Source organism: Diadema antillarum, unplaced genomic scaffold (genome assembly GCF_040938485.1).
Source record: "Diadema antillarum isolate AM-2024a unplaced genomic scaffold, OU_Dant_1.0 scf00000097, whole genome shotgun sequence".
Classification (NCBI taxonomy): Eukaryota; Metazoa; Echinodermata; class Echinoidea; order Diadematoida; family Diadematidae; genus Diadema; species Diadema antillarum.
Window position 1 is genome coordinate 999,223 of NW_027270986.1, and position 19,173 is coordinate 1,018,395.

At 38.5% G+C, this 19,173-nt stretch overlaps 1 protein-coding gene across 1 annotated transcript in view; it reads left to right on the top strand.

Moving 5' to 3' along the window:
* Nucleotides 1-19,173, top strand: part of LOC139718575 (chromodomain-helicase-DNA-binding protein 1-like) — a 55,482-nt gene that overhangs the window by 33,726 nt on the left and 2,583 nt on the right. The window contains exons 28-36 of the mRNA XM_071630042.1: nt 894-1,017; nt 1,558-1,708; nt 2,955-3,068; nt 3,697-4,083; nt 4,706-4,825; nt 5,377-5,555; nt 6,984-7,080; nt 9,744-9,910; nt 13,757-13,852. Of these exons, the coding sequence (XP_071486143.1) occupies nt 894-1,017; nt 1,558-1,708; nt 2,955-3,068; nt 3,697-4,083; nt 4,706-4,825; nt 5,377-5,555; nt 6,984-7,080; nt 9,744-9,910; nt 13,757-13,852 (1,435 nt within the window). The remainder of the gene's footprint in view (nt 1-893; nt 1,018-1,557; nt 1,709-2,954; nt 3,069-3,696; nt 4,084-4,705; nt 4,826-5,376; nt 5,556-6,983; nt 7,081-9,743; nt 9,911-13,756; nt 13,853-19,173) is intronic.

Here is a 19,173-nt window from a genome sequence, read left to right on the forward strand (position 1 = left end):
AATACTTCTACACAGAATTTCGACCTTTGCCTTCTTTGACCTTTGACCTTGATTTTTGACCTGTATTGTACATTGGCTACAAAATGCTACTCCTTCGCCATTTCTAACCCGATTTCGATTCCGTTTGCTTTATGTGATGGCACTAGGTGAGGGCTTCAAAACTTTACACAGAATTTCGACCTTTGCCTTCTTTGACCTTTGACCTTGATTTTTGACCTGTATTGTACATTGGCTATAAAATGCTACTCCTTCGCCATTTCTAACCCGATTTCGATTCCGTTTGCTTTATGTGATGGCACTAGGTGAGGGCTTCAAAACTTTTACACAGAATTTTGACCTTTGACTTCTTTGACCTTTGACCTTGATTTTTTACCTATATTGCACATTTTGCTACAAAATGCTACTTCCGGCGGGGACATATATTACGCACCGCGTAATTTCTACTTTTCCTTGTTACATCTTTGTTTTAGCTCTCTGTGAGAAGAAAATACATGCCACTTCTGAGAAATGTGTGCTCGCTGTGCTATTTTGAAATTTACATCGAGGATGTCATAGTCCTTGTTTTGGGTTTTGACTCTTTTTGAAGGACTGCAATTTCTTCTAGATATGTGTATTTGCACTGATAAAAAGAAATGTGTTAAGTGCCTATCATGTTGTTGAGAATGAGGGGTTCCAAGTGAGCTTGACACCTGAGCTGCAGTTGTATCATAACACTACAAGGAACTGTTTATCAGAGGTATCTAAAGAGGAAAAGTTCGTGTAAAAGTAAAACATTTCATTTCGTTGCATACAAGTGAAGTTCAAGATAAGTTTATTAGCTCCCAATCATATGTTGTAATTGCATCAAATGCATCATTTGAACTATCGCGATTGTTTGTTCGGGTTTTTTTCAGGTAAGAAGAGAGGAGCAACATTCAAGATGTCCAATGTGACCATCAATGCCCCATCTGTGCTGAAACACGAGGAGGAGAACGAACCGCTTGCCATAATACCAGCAGAAAAAGAAAAGAGGAAAAAGTAAGCAATGAATGAATACCCATTGATAGACCTATTTCTCAACTTGCATTCTGTAGAGGTATCTGTAGTCATGTGCTCTTATAAGTGGTAGCAGCCATATTTGTCAAAAAAAGACTTAATTTTACCTTTAAGATCACAGTAAACTTGATGTCACATTTCATCAGTGTAGATGCTGATCTGAAAGTGACTGAATCAGACACTTTTTGACCCTCCTCCCCGAAAAGCAGTAATGGCTGACTAGATGAATAGATGAATGAAAGAATCAACCCCCCCCCCCCCAACACACACACACACACACACACACACACACACACACACACACACCAAAAAAAAAAGAAAAAAAAAAAGAGGGAGCAAGGAGAACCTTTTGAAATGTGATTCCTCGTTGCAGAATAGATAAGTGATTTTAATGGGAGTCTTGATACAACGAAACTTGTCCAGGAGATTATGAGCATCGAATGCCCATGCATCAATCCTGCCGGGCTCTCCTCACAATGAAGATACACTGAAATGAACTCTCCTTTTGCCTTGCTTCACTAGGTTCAAGCTTCAGTCCAGACTGCGTATCGTCCACTGGGACGTCGAGTGGGACGTCGAAGATGACCACAATCTGCTGGTCGGTATCTACGAGTACGGCATGGGCAGCTGGGAGGCCATCAAGATGGACCCTTCGCTCAACCTTCACGACAAGGTAGCAATCCATGGCAATTTTAAGATAGGACATGTTGGTATTTTCCATTTTATCCGTGGTTGCAGTATTAGCATTTGTTACTGCGTTCAAATATGTCTTTTGCCATGTCATGTGTAAATGTGACAAGGGAAAAAAAAAAAGACTTATGTTTGTCTAATTGTGTGACAATCAAAAAAATATGAGTGATAGTGTTTATTCAATTATAACCAGTTCTCCAGTATCACGTAGAAAGTAGATGACATAAAACATCATTCACTGTGTGACAAATTATTTTGAAAGCAATTTAAAGGACAAGTTCACCTTCATAAACATAAGGATTGAGAGAATGCAACAATATTAGTAGAACACATCAGTGAAAGTTTGAGGAAAATTTGACAATCGATGCAAAAGTTATGAATTTTTAAAATTTTTGTGTTGGAACCGCTGGATGAGGAGACTACTACAGCTTGTGAGTCATATGCGTACAACAGTATAAAGAAAATGTAAAAGAAAATTCAACATATTTTCACTTTTTTCGCATAATAAAAGAGCTCTTGACTTGCCTCTTTCTAAAGGCAGGGGGAATAATATTGCCCATAACATTTGTCGGTAACGAGTCAAGGGAATGTGTACTTTTTTCAAGAGATGGAATTTTGTGAAATTCTCTTTATATTTTCCTTATATTGTTGTACGCAAGTTATTCGTACACTGCAGTAGTCTTCTCATCCAGCGGTTGCTGCACAAAAATTTTTAAAATTCATAACCTTTGAACGGATTGTCTGATTTTCCTCAAACTTTCAATGATGTGTTCTACTAATATTGCTACATTCTCTCAATCCTTATGTTTATAAAGGTGAACTTGTCCTTTAAGGTACATGTGAACAATATACAAGTCATTCTTTTTGTATTCTGTCTTCCTCAACTGCCCCATCATTAACTGAGCATCATAGAGTATGTAACATGAGTTTCAGTATGTCATTTTCAATCCAAAATAGGCAAAATGTTTTTTACATTCTCTTTCTAAAAGTTGATTAAGCACGCTAATTTGGGGATATGTTTGTTTTGTGTTTCCATTTTATTTTTCACCGAGTTATTTTGTTTGCTTCTTGCTGTTATGCTTTTGTTTTTCTTTGTGTCATTGTGTTTGCAGATAGGAAAAGGTTTTCGGAGTCATGAATTCTTTGTCAGTGAATGAATGGTGAATTGGAAAAAAAAAACACTACTGAGTTAAATATTTTATTTTTTCTTTTCTTGCCATCTTATGCAGATTTTGCTAGCAGATGCGACCAAAAAGCCTCAAGCCAAACAACTCCAGACACGAGCAGAAAACCTTGTCAAGGTCTTGAAGAAAGAAGCAGCTGCAAGCAAACCAGCTGAAAAGGTATTGAGCTAGTTACCTTCACTGCTGAGTCGCAACATTGAGACATTTGTTCAGTGTTGTTTAGCATACCTTGAAGGTTGTGTCAAAAGAAAATTTGAGAACTGCAAAGTGGAAGGTTGTGCAGAAAACCAAATAACGAAACATGCAGCACAATTTATAGTAACCCATTTGAAATTTTAATCATGCATTCAGTTATCTTGTAGAAGTTTGTGCCCTTCAAGAGAGTAAGGGTACAGGACACACACACACACACAAAAACAAAGTTCACAGGAAAGGTATCTCAGTCTGTCGAAGATCTTTCAGAATACAGTCTCTGAGCGGTGAAAAGATATTGTGAAGTCCTTGATTGTAACCAGTGTGAACAGGGAGAAATGCTGTGATATTCCTTACAAATATTGCTGTTTTCAAGTTAAGTGAGTGAGACGCTTAGGTATTTTAATTAAATATTTCTGCATTTACCATTAGTACTTTTGATGTTAGTTGACAGAAACCTTGGTGCATTTAGGATATGAAACTATGGGCAAGTGTTAGTGTGGCTAATGGATGTTCTATGCAAAGCGGCATTTTTTGCTCTGTGCTTTGTACTAAGATAAAACACTTGTGATTGCTCTTTTTCTAACATCTCCAGCAGGCACCCAACGCCAAGCCAAGGAAAACGACCAAAGTGAAAGAGGAGGTGGAGGAAAAGCTGAAGCCCGGCCGGAGGAAAAAGGCCAACAATCAGGACAATGGGGAGGATGCAAACAAAAAGGACGCTGATAAAATTCCAAAGAAGCGCGGCCGCAAACCCCTCGACGAGAAGGAGAAGGAGCGCAGGAGAAAGGAGCGAGAGAAGGAGAGGGAGAAGGAGAAGGAGAACAAGAAGGACGGGAGGAAGAAGCCGGAGAAGAAGGTCAAGAAGGAGGAGGAGCCGATCAAGGAAGAGGAGGAGATCGAGGAGGAGGTGGAGTCGGAGAAGGGAGAGGAGGAGGAGGAGAGGGAGATTGAGGAAGGCGAGATCGAAGAACCCAAGAAGGTGGGATGTTTGGTTCAGCAGTGTTTTCAGGAGACTTCATATCATTTGGCTGAGGTCTCTTGCGAGTTCACACATTTTTTAACGCATTGTATGCAAAACTATGCAATGCTCCTTTGATAATCTCGAATGTCATTCAATAGAAAAAACATTTATATGCAACAAAATTCTATATAACAAGTTTAGTCCCTCATTTTCATTGCTTAGTTAGAACCATAACCTGCTTCAGACATTTTATGGCTGAAATACTTCCATTGTCCTGCATTGATATCTGAAAATGATGACGCCTAAAGCCAGAGAAACAATCAAAGATTTAATTTTCTTACCAGAACAGTTGATTCCTAGCTATCCAGTCCCAGAGTGATTCTGCCGATTGCGCCTTTGAAATATTTGTGTAGGGCCCACATACTGGGTTTCATGTGGAGTGATTTGCATGGGTTAACACCAGCTGACGATGGAGGGAGAGTGCCATTTCAACAGGAGAAATGCTTGTTTCCCGGCCCTACCAGGTTAGGTGAGAGCCACTGCTCTTCTTTGATCGACTGCATATACTGTCTGACAGTGGAGGTGATCTGTTCTGTTCAAATATAACACCCCAGTACTTTTCATGTGATTGGTTTGGCAGACCAAAGGTAACAAAAGAGGTGCAGCCAAGAAGGCCTCATCACCAACCCACATCACAGCTCAGAAGGCTCCGGTTTACTTCGACCCAACTGGAGACTTGGATAACGCCACATTCAGCGCTGTGAGTATTTTATGCCAAATGCAATACCATGACACAAAACACAAACAAACAACAACAACAACGTCCATCATGTGATAAGATTCAGGAGCATTCCAGTATTTCAAAGTATTTAATAAAAACACTCTTGCACCCTGCTTTGAGAGGCAAACAGTGTCATCTTGAGATTTATAGTAAGAATCAAATGATTTTTTGTTGTTTTGATAGATATCTGTACTACTAACTCCTGTGCATGCCATTTTTTTTTTGTTTTTTGTTTGTTTGTGGTTTAGCTTTGATCAAGGGATCACATGATTGTGGCTGTGTGCATCCCTGATCCACTGCCTGAGAGTATATTTGAAGAAGTTCCTCATGCTTTCTGTGTGTTCATCTTTTCAGTGCAAGGAGAAAATGCTTTGATTTTGATAGCTGTCCCCGTGACTGTGTCTGTGAATGCCATCTTTTCTGATTTGGCATTTGTCGAGGGTTCACATGGCTATGTGCAATCCTGATCCAATACTAGAGAGTACCTTTTATGAAGTCCTCTTGCCTCCTGTTATGTCCGCTTGTAACAGTGCAAGGAGAAGATGCGGCCGGTGAAGCGAGCCCTGAAGCTCCTGGACAACCCCCCGGAGGACGTGTCGGAGAAGGAGCAGCTGAACCACACCCGCCAGTGTCTGCTGAAGATCGGGGACCGCATCAACGAGTGCACTCAGGAGTACAAGGACCCCAACAAGATCCAGGCGTGGAAGGGGTGAGGCTTTATGCTGCTTCTTTCAATCACTGTATGTAGATGTCTTTAAAGGACAAGTCCACCTTCATAGACATGTGGGTTTAGTGAATGCAGCAATATTAGTAGAGCACATCATTGAGAGTTTGAGGAAAATCCAACAATCCGTTCAAAAGTTATGAATTTTTGAAGTTTCTGCTCACTCAAGACTGGATGAGAAGACTACTATAGCTTGTGATGTCACATGAGTACAATGATATAAAGAAAGAATAAAGAAAAATTCAACATATTCTCACTTTTCTTGCATAACAAAAAGGACACTTGACTTCTCTCTTTTAGAAGGCAGGGGGAATAATATTACCCTTAACATATGTCAGTAAGAAGTCAAAGAAATGTGCACTTAATTCAATAAGTAAAGTTTTGTGAAATTCTCTTTTTATTTTCTTTATATGGTTGTACGCATATGACATCATACACTATAGTAGTCTTCTCATCCAGCAGTGACTACGCAGATACTTTAAAAATTCATAACTTTTGAAGGGATTGTCCAATTTTCCTCAAACTTTCACTGATGTGTTCTACTTATATTGCTGCATTCACTCAATCCACATGTATATGAAGGTGGACTTGTCCTTTAATGATATATTTTGCTGCGTGTCTTATTTTCGGCAATTTTGTGAGGGAGTGATATCCGTGAAAGTAACACCTCGCAAAAACATTGCTGCCTGTAACACAAATGCCCTGTATATCGCCTCCTTAGGTGGAAATCGCCAAATCTTCTGAAAAAGGGATAACACCTATTTCTCATTCCAACACCGTGTTTCTCAGTGAGAGTTAAACCGCTCATGAAATTGTCTTACAAATCTGCAAAATATTGAACAGTTTGCAGAATACAGTCAACTCCTGTTATAAGGAAGTCCTTAGGGCCGGCAGTTTTCTCTATTATATCGAAATTTAGTTATAACTGAACCAATAAACAATAAAATAATGTTGGATAATGTTGGGGATTGAATTTTTACTTCATTGTAACCTGAATTCGTTATAACCATGTGCGTAATAATGGCAGTGAACTGTTTGTATGGAGTATACAGTATCCATAAGTACTCTTTGTTTTGGCATTTTGTAATTGTGTCTACAGGAGGTAGGAATATCACATCATTTATGTTTATTGATATTATATTATTTTGCTGTATTTCATATTTGCATGTCCATGCAAGTTTTTGTCATACATATTGATGAGCCCAGCACAGTTCTGTGAGAAAGCTTGACTTCATCTTATCATACTTCAACCCTTTGTCTGTGGTTTGAATGTCCAGAGTACTGTACATAACTTGATTGCAAAGATCAAAGCCTGCATATTTACCACACACATTCTGGTTAGTCTGCTAACAAACCATTAAAAGTTGTCCCATTAATGTTCTCATTAAATTTGATCGTTTTTTTTGACGACAGATATCTATGGACGTTCGTTGCAAAATTCACTGAGTTCGACGCCAAAAAACTCTTCAGGTTGTACCGGCATGCGCAGCGGAAGAGAGACGAAGATGAGGTGAGGGGGTGTCGATGTTGAGTGTGCCTTGTTGGAGGCAGAAGGGAGTAACTCCTGTTGGGGTGTATGACGGACTTAACTCCCTTTTCGATGTGCTGAAGTCCTATCTCTGTGCAGATTTCCAGGGAGAGATGTTGGTGTCTGTAATGCTTGCTGTACTTAGTAGCTCTCTTGTCTCTTTCTACAACTTGTTAGCTTTTTGGGGTATGGTAGAGGGAGATGGTTGCATGACAACATGTGCTCTGAAAATGACTGAAATTCTAGCTCTTTGGTATTTTTTAAACACATCACTGCTCAGCTGGACTCTTGAATGGGGAAGTGCAGCGCATATGTTGTCCCATATATTGCTGAGGGGAGTACTTTTCAGGAGAAGTGGTTGCAGGCTGCTTCTGGCGACCTCATTTGACATGTGATGGTGGAAACAATTGACTCTAACTACACGTGGCATGTGAAAGAGCATGTGGCATACAGTCCAAAAGGGCATGTCTGCCCCTTTGACCAATGTGAAAGCTTCAATGTAATTGCGTTCTCATCTTTTGTGCAGTCATGTCTGTTTGTGCCTTTGTTCGTTTGTTTCTTTTCTGCTTCTGTCCTTAGCTTTGCATGCAAATATAGATGGTGTGTGTGTTGGCTTTCTGTCAGTTGTTGCAACCAGAGAAGAAAGATAGAAGGATACTGACTGCAGTTCATTTCATATCAGCTAGCTTTTCAGTGTGCTTGTATACTGAGGAGAAAATCTATTCATTGGATAGAAACAAATTGATTTTAATGCATTTCATTACAGTCAGGAGCTTCCTGTAGTCTGTAGGCATTGAAAAAAAAAAAAAATCTTTGTACAAGTCCAGTGCACTTTCCTTTAAGATTTGACAAAGATACAAAGATAAGAAAAATGTCAGAGGCGCTCTGTTTGTGGGCTGGTAGGATATGCCATGCGTGCAAGAGGAGTTAGGAAACCGCAAAGTAAAAGGTGACTAATATTTCCAGCGGTGCAGTTGAGCCTTTGCAATACTCCAGGAAGAGAAGAGGGAAGTTGGGCAATAATGTCCGCTGGCGTGCCTCTTGCTGCGAAGATTTCTGCCTTGTGTCTTGCCGCTGCTAACGATGTACCTCCTCATTGTTCGGTAGCCGTGGTGTTGCGCAACATGCCTCAGCTTTCTCACTGATGTGCGCTGAATTTCGTGTCTGCATGCTGTAGTCAGTGGACGTGACTGCACTTTCGTTTTGGATGTGTGTATGTTAGTCCAATGTTTGTGCATGGTGTGTGTAGCAGTAACTGTTTCTCTGCATTCTCATCAGCCGTTGCTAAGGCGAGAACATACGTGGCCTTGGAGCTTGAACGTTCAGCTGTCTGGCTTCACACATATTTCCTGTGTTGAGTCAGAGCAAAGCTGCACTCAGCAGTATGAAATTGGTTTCTTTCATGATCTTTGTATGCTTAAAGTTAGATACCTGCCAGTGCACTGAAACCTAACAGTTTGCTGATGACTAGGATATTTCTTTTCATGAATCCTACTCCGTATGACTGCTCAGTCTGTAGATTATGTTTCTTGAGTTGAGTTTGGGAAAAAAAAACGAAACAAACACATAAGTCATAGTGTAGATGTAATAATTCATCTGTAGTAAAATATGAATTCAGGCATTCATTCAAAAGATTTATTGTGCCAAAATGAAAACACAACTTATTGTTGCAAATTCATTGCAAACAAGCATTCTTGCCTTGCCGTGTGGCAGACATCCCAACCATTTTAAATTTGGAGGAAAAAATCCAAATTTTGAACATGCCCAGTCTGTTGTTTCAATCAAATTTTCTTATTTTTCCTCATAATTTTACTACACCTTTCTTTGGGAACTGCTCTTTCCTACTTTTGAGCCAAACCATCTCTGGTTTTCAGTCAAAAAGGGTGGGAGGACGCACCCTTGTAAATATGGGGATGTTGGCGGAGTTCGCATGAACATGAATGCTGTTTTTGATTGTGGGAATCAGAATATATTCCACTCCAAGATAACTGTGCAGAGTACACATTGTACTTCTCAACAGACAAATTGTACACTATATAACAAAAACCAAATAAAATTTAAATTTGAAACAAATCTGGGGCAGAAAAGACAGTGTGGTTTTCAAGAGAGTATTTAGATTATGAAATTGTCTGTGTTCATATGTATACTTTGAGGAGACACTACTGAAGACATACATGAAATCTATTTTTTTATTTTCCAGACATTTTCTTGTAAAAAAAACCCCACTGACATTATGTGGTTAGAGAAGTATAATTTTATGTGAACAAGAATCCCCCCCAAAAAGAAACAAAACTTGGTCGTCCACTTTTAAATAGTCTTCTAGAATAGGGGTGACATGATTGTATCTGGGTTGAAATTAACATGAATGCATTTTCAGAGAGACAGATTACATTTGTGAGTAGAATAGTGACTAGTGTATTAGTGTGATATCAAATTGTAGCTCAGAAAGTCAATTTTTGTAGACGCTTTGCTGTTTTTTTCTTTCTTTCTTTTTTTTTTAGATAGAAAAATTGTAGTTTCTTCTTGCATGTTTGATATGTACTTCTTTGTGTTACCAGCAGCTTAGCTTTTTTCTGTTGTGTATTTCGTCCCTCTTGTCGATGTGGTATGATATCGCCCAAACACAAAATATGCATGGACGACAGGCGAAATCACACAATTCTGCTCCCTCCAATAAGGGAAAGGCCGACGGGCCCGGAGGCGGACCGGTGCAGCGCTACCGCGACGGGACGGGGCACCACCAGTCGTTGCCGGGCGGGGTCAAGCGGCCCCACATTGGAGCCGAGGGCCACGGAGAGAGGGGCAGAGAGAGGTGAGTGCCACGCCCCCTGGTGTAATCTTTGTTTCCATCATGATAGCAGAGTTGTTACGATGCTGTGATTATATTACTGCAATGTAGTGCAATCCCCCTATGATGAATCAGTCTGTGACTGTGGGATATTTGTTTTATGAAATTATCAAAGTTGAAAGAAGTAAAGCCCAGAAATGTGAGTTATTTACCAAGACTCCTTTCGACAGAGACGGACAAGAAGCCAAACAAAGCAAGTATTCCGTGTGGAAAACAGAAATAACTCAAATGGAAATCCTTGTGTAGAATTTTGAAGTGCATTTATGCAGATGAAATGAAAATAATCCCAAGCACATTTTCGTTTTACAACAAAGGATTCGTGTAATAAGTCATTCTTGGTGTTTTTTAGTTATCGTTTATTGCACTTGTCATAGTTATCGTTGGATGTGATTGTCATAATCAGTTGTATCTGTGCAAATGGTTGATTTGTGAAAATTTTGTCCCACCCCACCCCTTCCTGTAGTTGACACAGGTTTGTCCTCACAAGTTTATCAAGCATGCCTGCATGTCTCAACTACAATGTATGGACAGAGTGAATGTATGCTATACTGTGTTTCACAAAGTCTTAAGATGTTTTGTTATCAAAATTAAACTTCTCATCCCCTGAAAAGTGAAAAAGATCTGCTGCGCACAATTTGTGATACATAGTTAGCTTTTCTTTATTGGAATTTTTCTTTCTTTTTTTTCCCTTTCTGTTATAATGACTAAAAACATTTCTCATAATTTCTTCAGAAAATCATTCAAATCATGATAGATGGTTCAAAACTAAGAAGTGCAGTATTTTTCTTTATGAAGGTGCTTATTGTATTAAAAACTTATATTTTTAAGCCATTTTCTTTTCTAGGGATATATGAACGGTTTTGGGAGTCATTTTATGATATTTACTAGGCAATATACATAATTCCAATATTTTTTTGCTCTTAATGACTAGTTATTCCATGACATATTTGTAGAGACTGCTGCACATATCATGTGCTAGATGAGAACTTGGATTGATATCAACTTCTTGTTGTTGTTTTTTCTCATGGTAATGTAATGCACATGCTGTTTCCATCATGATGCCCGAGTTATGATCCTAATCTGAGAGGTAGAGATTGCCTTACAATCTTTAGAGAGATGCAACAAAATCTTCACTTTGGCTGAAATGTATCTGTGAGAAAAATGGACTGATACAAATTCCCCCAAGGGATGTACATTTCTGAAAGGGTAATACACTGATTTATGGGCAGCTTTAGCAATTTGACACGATGCAGGAGTAGATATGATTTCTTACCAAGAATGTTAATGGCAGTTGTGTTATGATTATGAGACTATCTCATTCATGTCAATTTCCACTGTCCAAGTGTGACTTGCACTGTGTCTGAAGCTCATAGGCCTGCCCCTAAATAGCACGAAACAGAATTCTCAATTTTCAAGGGCCTATCACTCAAGAAGTATTTAATAAATTTGATAAAGATTATAAGCATTTAAGCATATTGAGAGGTAAATCTAGCAAGCACTGATAATTTCTGAAGTATTATGGTGCTTTCTGATTTTATTTTTGTCCCTGTGAAAAGTATGCATTTGTCTGTTTTTCAGACGTGTTGAGATAGGTTAGATAAGAAAAATAGGGTTGCTGTCTAATTTTTCTTATTTAATAAATGTATTTTTTGTTTCTTTTACAGTGTTTAAAGGGGATGGCTACACATTGTAGTAACTGATCAGTGGGAATCAGTGGGAATGGTGGAGGATGATTGTTCCAATCCTTGTGGGATTCATTTAAGAGTACACTATATATCTATTCTTGTGTGAAAATTATTTGCTTCAGAATGGTCTCATATTCAAGTAATGTGCAGTTTAATGTTTCCAGGTAAGCGTCCCTGGTCAGTGACGGGGCATTAATCTGCACATTACTTGAATATGAGACCGTTCTGAAGCAAATAATTTTCACACAACAGTAGATATATAATGTACTCTTAAATAAATCCCACAAGGATTGGAACAATCATCCCTCAGCATTCCCACTAATTCCCACTGATCGGTTACTAGCCATCCCCTTTAATACCTTTAAGTGGGTCCTAGAAGCAAATAGAAAGAGAAGATCCAGGGCAAGTTTCATCACATGTAATAGACCAAAAGAGAAGGGGGAAAAAATCTCACTCTACAATCCAGTTGCTCAAGGAAGAAGTCCTGTATCCTACACATTGCGCAATAAGTTCCCGTTGCATGTAGAGCCAGCTTTGTCTTGATGTTATCAAAGGGAGTAGTTACCTCTACAAGTGACTAAATATTAGACAAGGCAGCAGCCGTGGGAATATTTGAGCAAAGACAAATGCACCACTACCAAGCCTGTGGGCTTCGGCTTTTTGGCAATCCTAGTGTGAAAGACACCTGTGGCACCTAAATATGATCATTGCCTTGGATATCACTTTGTACACCTTGGATACTCTTGTTTGCTTTGCTCTTCAAAAGGCTGAGAACCGTTTTTGTACAGAAATCTTACAGTTTGCATGTAAAAGCATTACTTAAAGGTATTAGCTGTTCAACCCTCCAACGGTGAATGGTACATAGTCATCAACATCAAGTTGAGAGTTACTCCAAATACTTTGATAAAACTTTTCACACCTGTGAGCATATGAGGGTGAGCTGATGAGATTTTTTGATTTCATGACAGAGGTCATGGAATCATTGTAGAAGCAGCAGTTTTGACTTTGCCCACCCTCAAGCATGCTCCGTATTGATGGAGTTCAATCAAATTTGGTTTATTTTGGAGCCTTGATAGTGCATTTCATGCTCTTAATTTCCAATACAGATCTGATGAAACCCAAGTTAAAATTGTAAATAAAACAAAAGTTGTTTGCCCTAATGTTCAATTTATATGAAACAGACTTTGTGCATTTGTGAACACTCAAAGACAAATTCACTGTTTGGTATAATCTGAAGAGATAGTTTTGTGAAAGTTGACTTCGAAATCTGAAATTTATGATTTTTCGGAAAAGGAGTTAGTAGATGTCTAGCACGAGGTAAACATGTTGGAGTGTAAACTATTGTATGGGCTGTTCACTTAGATATTTTTATATTTGATGTTAGATCAGGGGTTTAAGACTAAGAGTAGATGTCAAAGTCACTTTCTCATGAGACTAGTCTAAAAGAAATACACTGTAGAAAAGCGCAGAGCAGATATTAGTGTGAATAAGATTGTGAAAAGAAAAAGAAAATTAGAAATGATTAGAGAAAGTCCAGCTTTTCATTTGATTTGTGGTGTTGACTCCTTCAATTCTTGATTTGATTCAAAGAACAGTTAAATGTAGCCTTCAAGGGTATTTGTGAACACATCTTTTCAATACTTCAGACAATAGTTATTGAGAGAAATGTGAAGAGAGCTGGGCAAGTGCCACTTTACTTGTTTTATGTAACAGTCTAATGGATAGAGTTCTTTCCTCACATGTTGCAACTAAGTCTGTGTGACGTCCAGTGATCAGCAGCATTTGAAATACTTGTGGCTCTGTCACAGTGGTCAGATTTGCTCAAATTTTCACCATCCTACAGTTTATACTTCTCGCTTTGTTCAGGTTAAACATACTTGTAGAGGTAACGTCCCGCTTCATGTGGAATGTTTGTTTGTGTTTTGCACAGGAGTGCTAGGTCGGTCAGAGCAGCTTAAGTACGAATCAAAACCCATTCCCTGACCGTGTATCAAACACTGCCTGAAATGTCCAAAATAAGTCCCCACACCTCTTTTTCCCCCCGCTTGCATCTTTAAGTTTGTCAGTTGTTTATTTTTTTGTTTTGTTGTTCCCCGTTTTTATTTTCACCTCCTATTTGGCACAGTTTTGGTCATCCACGGCACGGTTTCAACGACTGGCCCCACGATCGGAGGGGGCCAGTCGATGGCCACGTGTCCAGTAGAGAGCACTATCGAGACAGGTAAGGCCCTTGCCCGTCATGCCTTTTCCTAACCCCAATGGCTGGAGTGTTTGTTGTATTCTTGACTCAAGATGTCCAAGCAGAGAGGGACACTGTTAGCCATGTTTAACATGACAGTGGCAGCCATTTGTAAAGATTGTATACTTCCGGGGAGGGGGAGGGGGAGGGGGGAGGGGGAGAAGGGAGAGGGGTGCTTGACCAGCTTGAAGATATGGCATAGTCCCTCAACTATCTGAGTAGACTTTCTGTGGCCATTTGTGAAGATTTTATAGAGGGGGATACAATTTAAGTGTCTTGCAAGATTAGCCTCAACACAGACAATATTAAGACAAAGTCTGTCAAACATCAGAATACAGGGTTTTTTTTTCGTCTGTCATAAAGGATTTGAAATAATTTCATCTAGTGTCTTCCATTTCTGGCTGGGGGAAAAAAAAAATCAAAACACTGTAGCAAAACTTCCCATGGCCCAACATTACACATTTCATACTGCAACTTGTTTGGGATATGTTTATGATTAATCCAATCCTGCAGTTTCTTGTAAAGGCAAATTTTGACTGTAAACAAAGCAAATATTCTTTACCTCCTACATTGATTCTTCTTTGCGCTGTTTATGAATAAATACTGGTTACTGATCTCCATGATTTATTACTTGTGAGATGATTTAAAGATGTTCCTGCAGTCATTTTCACTTGAGGTTGCAGCTTATATCATCACATTTAAAACAAAAATAACACATTAAACTTTGGTAATTTGAAATCTTTCTTATTCTATGCCTTATTGTAGTAAAACCACCATTCTGTATGCTAGACTTGGCTCTAGTTATCATGCTTGACATCCACGTGAAGGAGCTTCTAAATTTTAATCATGCAAAATAGATTTGTTTCTGTGAATGTGGTTCTCATCTTCCAATTTTTATTTCTTTTGTATTTGTTTTTTTGTTTTTTGTTTTTTGCTAAAACTTTGAAGGGTGCCTTTCTATTCAGAGAAATTGAGCTACGTGGAATTAACAACCACAGGCTGCATTAATAGAGTATATCTGAACATATCTGAAACAAACAAATAAAAGATAAAACCATGCTTTGGTTCGAGAAAATCTGTTACTTTTTTTTAACACTTGGCCAGAAAATGTCAAATGTCAAAGTATGGGTAGCAGCAAGCCATGCATAGACGCCAGTTGTGAGGTCACTTTTCGAACCAATAGAAAGGGGTGGGTTCTTTCAATAGTATGAGCAAGTGGCTGCCACTGTGTATTTGGAGTGATATTCAGAGATAGTTTGTATTCTAGTTGACCCATGACTATTCAATAATAGTAATAACTCCAGGAAATCATTTTCATCTTGGTATGCGCCATCCGTAGTACTTAAAATTCAGCAGTGGGTGTGTAAGGATGGAAAAACTTTGGATTTACACTTCAGCAATGTGTGTGACCATGTGCCCATATTTGCAGTGTATATTGTATGCTAGCCTTATTGCCAGACTAACCAATGTCCCAAATTATTTCCATATGATTAAGGGCTGCGATAAAAATCAAAACTCATTGACGGATTGCAATGAAACAGAAACAAGAAAGTCCATTGGGTGTTAATTGGTTCACAGAGTCATTTTGAATGAGTTTATACTGTTTCAGGATTAATGAGGCATTACTGAACATGCATGAAATGTATTTTCCATGGAAATCAGATACCAAGTTCAATTTTCAAACTCTAATTTGATATTACTCAGCATATCAGCCATGTTCATCCCTTGTTTTTCTTCTTTTCCTCATATTTCATGTGCTTTCTGTCAGGATTCATTATTTAGTCATGTCCATTTCCAGTAGATTTCTTTCGTACCATGACATAGAAATGTGACACTAATCATACATCATTTCCCCCCTGACTGTTGGCACACTCACTGGTTTGTGTGTATATTGCCACAAATTTACCAGTTAAGTGGTATAGATACTGTTGCACCATCTAAATGTCATCATCATTTGTCATTTCATGTTACACCAGCTTTTATTGCACGGCATGATGGAATTTCTTCCCCTGAGAAGTTTATTGTGACAGTGTCTGTAAAATTTTGCAAAGTTGTCCAATTATGTGTAGCCAGTGTATTGTTTTCTCTTCTTTTTTTTCCACTCTTGGTTTGGTATTGGCATAGTGATACCCAGCAACAGAAAGAATTGACATGACCTCTGACCTTTTCTTCATCCATATACTGCTCTCATTACTTGTTACTGTGACACAGACCTCTGTGAATGTTTCATCGCATTTTCTTTGTAGTATATTTTGTCAGGAATACTTTACTATTATTGACATTGAAGTAATGTGACTTAAACCAATCATTGTGAGTTGTCCTGAAGAGGGTGCATTTGTGGTGCATAAGACATACATTCACACGTTTCAGAGAAGCATTTTGTGTCATTTTATGCAAATTTGTTACTTAATTGATGTATCTAGGGTAACGGTTTTACATAAAGGCTTCTTTCAGAGAGCTTACCTGCTGTTTCAAAAGAATGAAGCCTTACATAGCTTGAAAGCATAAATGTTGTTCATGCAAGTTGGAATTACCAACTCAAGAACAGATCAGTATACCTGTGCTAAATTTTTTTGTGTGGAAAACATTGTACTTTGTAAATTATTTTCTGACTTAATTCTGCAGCTTTTCTCCAACACTTAGCTCAGTTTTTGTCAATTCTGGATACTTACATTTCTTGTAGCTCTTAGTTTGGTCGCTGGAGAAGAATGCTGCTAAAGGGATGGTTTAGTATTGGTTGAGGTGAGGATTCAGTTTTAAACTCGTGAGGTACTTAGAAACCACTTTATGAAATGTTAAAGAGCATACAATTTTAAGAAGAATTCAAACTTAATTTGATGAAAATCGCTTCTGAAATGACTGAGATATCTAAAAACAAATTAAAACAAAGTGATCCTAATAAAAGGAATAGAATTATTTGCTCTTTTGTATTTCATAATAGGTTTCTCATTATTTCAATAAAATCATCACCAACAAATGGAAAGCTGAAGCCCCACCTCCACTGAAACTGCATCATCCCTTCAACAAATTTAATGGAACCATGCAATTTGAATTAATTCACATTCCCATAGATTCATATTCAATTTATCCTTCTATATCTGATTGTGTGTAGCAGAAGATCCTTATCTTATCCTTTTCCCCTAGTGAATTAATGGAATTGTAGAATCTCTCAGCATCACCTCCGTAAAATATGCTCCATTCTGTCTGATCATAGAATGGAAATTTGTATTATACCGCCATTACAAGTTTGAGATTCAGCTCATCGTCTTGTCTTTGTTGTTGTTGTTGATGTCTTAACATTTAAAATTACGAATGATTTATGGCTACCGGTTTCTGTTATCTTGCTCAGAGATTGTAGCAACTACATCAGTGGTTTTATTGGTAGAAGTTTGGTATGGCTTTGTGTCTATGTCATATCCTGGTGTGTTAACTACGTGTATGCACCAGTGTTGCTTGTGTGGAATTTCCTCCCCAGATTGTGAGAAGTGTGAGGTAGGGAAAAGGGGGGAGTGTTTATGTATTTTGAATAAACACAGCCAGTCCCCTTTCACCTACTTTATAGCTTTCGGTTTTGGGTGTCACTTTTATAACGTTTTTTTAACCCTCACCTGCAGCTATTTAACTTGTCAGATATATCACCGAGGCTGGCCCATCAAATCTAGTCAAGAATGTTATCACCTTGTTGAGTAATGTAGGTATATTTATTGCCGGTATAACAGATTTAAAGTCCAGCTTGCTGTTATTCTCAGTGGTCAGGCGGTAAAGATAGGATTTACAGGGTTGATTTGGTTCTCTTTGCTTGCTTTCAATTCGTATGTATTTTAGTATTTAACGTATTTAACATATTTAACGTTTAATATCACTATTTGTATGTGTTCATTAGGTAATGAGTAAGATCTTCTTTGTGCATCTGAACACGAATTTGATAAGTTTATGTGATTTTTATTACGTTTTTTTTTTCTTTTCATGAAATTTGATGTGAAGGATTATGCATGATATTTCTGGTAAGGCAAGGCTGAGGTTCAAAATTACTCTGTCAAAAAGGAGTTCAAATGACCAGGAATCTTTGCTCAAAAGGTATTGATATTCAACTGTGAGTTCTGTCCTGAGAATAAAGAAATACAAAAATGAATACACCAGGAAAGGTGCCCTGTGATTTCAGCTTAAAACATACTTAATAGAAAATTGTATCAGCACCATAGCAGTGTGTAATTGTAACAGTCAGTCCCATTTGTATCCTACATCCAGAGTCTTGTCATGGCCCATGTAGCGGGGTAAGCCAGTGCAGGTGTATTTTTGTTATCACAGTCTTGCATCGTTAGTAGCAAACAGCCACCTCGGTGTGGGAGCCTCTCCCCTTAACCTGCAATTTGGCACTCGGCCAGGTATGTCAGGTGAATTGTACCGATATCCCCCCTGCCCGGGGGATGCATTTTATCCGAGGTGTCGGTCGTGCCGCCATTGGCCCCAAGATATACTCTCATGTAAACCCGGTGAAATTATGCTTTACAAGCACAAAAATAAATAGAGGAAGATTCACTGGTTGCCCCTGTCAAGGCATGGTGCACTGAGGGAGATTTGCAGTTTGTTGTGCCACTCTCCAAGGAGGTGTCAATTCTGATAAAACTTAAATTCCGTTGGATGAGTAACCTGTAGGTTTCACACCTCCATTGCCCGAGAGCTATTGATCGCAGAGAAGATATTTCAGTGTGATATATAAACAGCTTTGTTGGTTTCAATCACTACTGTGTCGTTACGACGTAGATGTCATATTTCTTGTCAGGCATTTGAAATTTCATCGACACAGCATATTTGATATTTTCTGCCAAGAGCTGAGCGAGATACACAAATGGTCGACCATCTATGATTTGCTCTGCTAACATAGTATGAATCACAATGTCCCACGAATCCTAAATTTTATCCTGGTCCAAGGAAACGTAAGAGAGCAGTTCAGTCACGCAGTGACGCAACTGTGAAATACCTTAAATGAAAGAAAGATATTATTCAGAGGGGTGAAGGTTCAGGTGTGAGTTTCTGCAATTTGTCTCCCTCTACAAATTAAATTTGTTAAGATCGCGATCGCAACTGCTGATCTGTAAATTAACAAACATGTCAGAAAAAAGGAACTATAAAATACCTTTTTGAGAGCTAGAATGTGTGGCATTGTCTCAATCCTGCTCAGGTCTGTGGGGAATGTGTTCTGACATATCATCTAAGACAAAGTAATCCATGAAGATTTGGTAATGTGTTTTTTTTTTAACTCCTACACATTCAGAGTAAAGGCAAAATATTTGAGGATATGT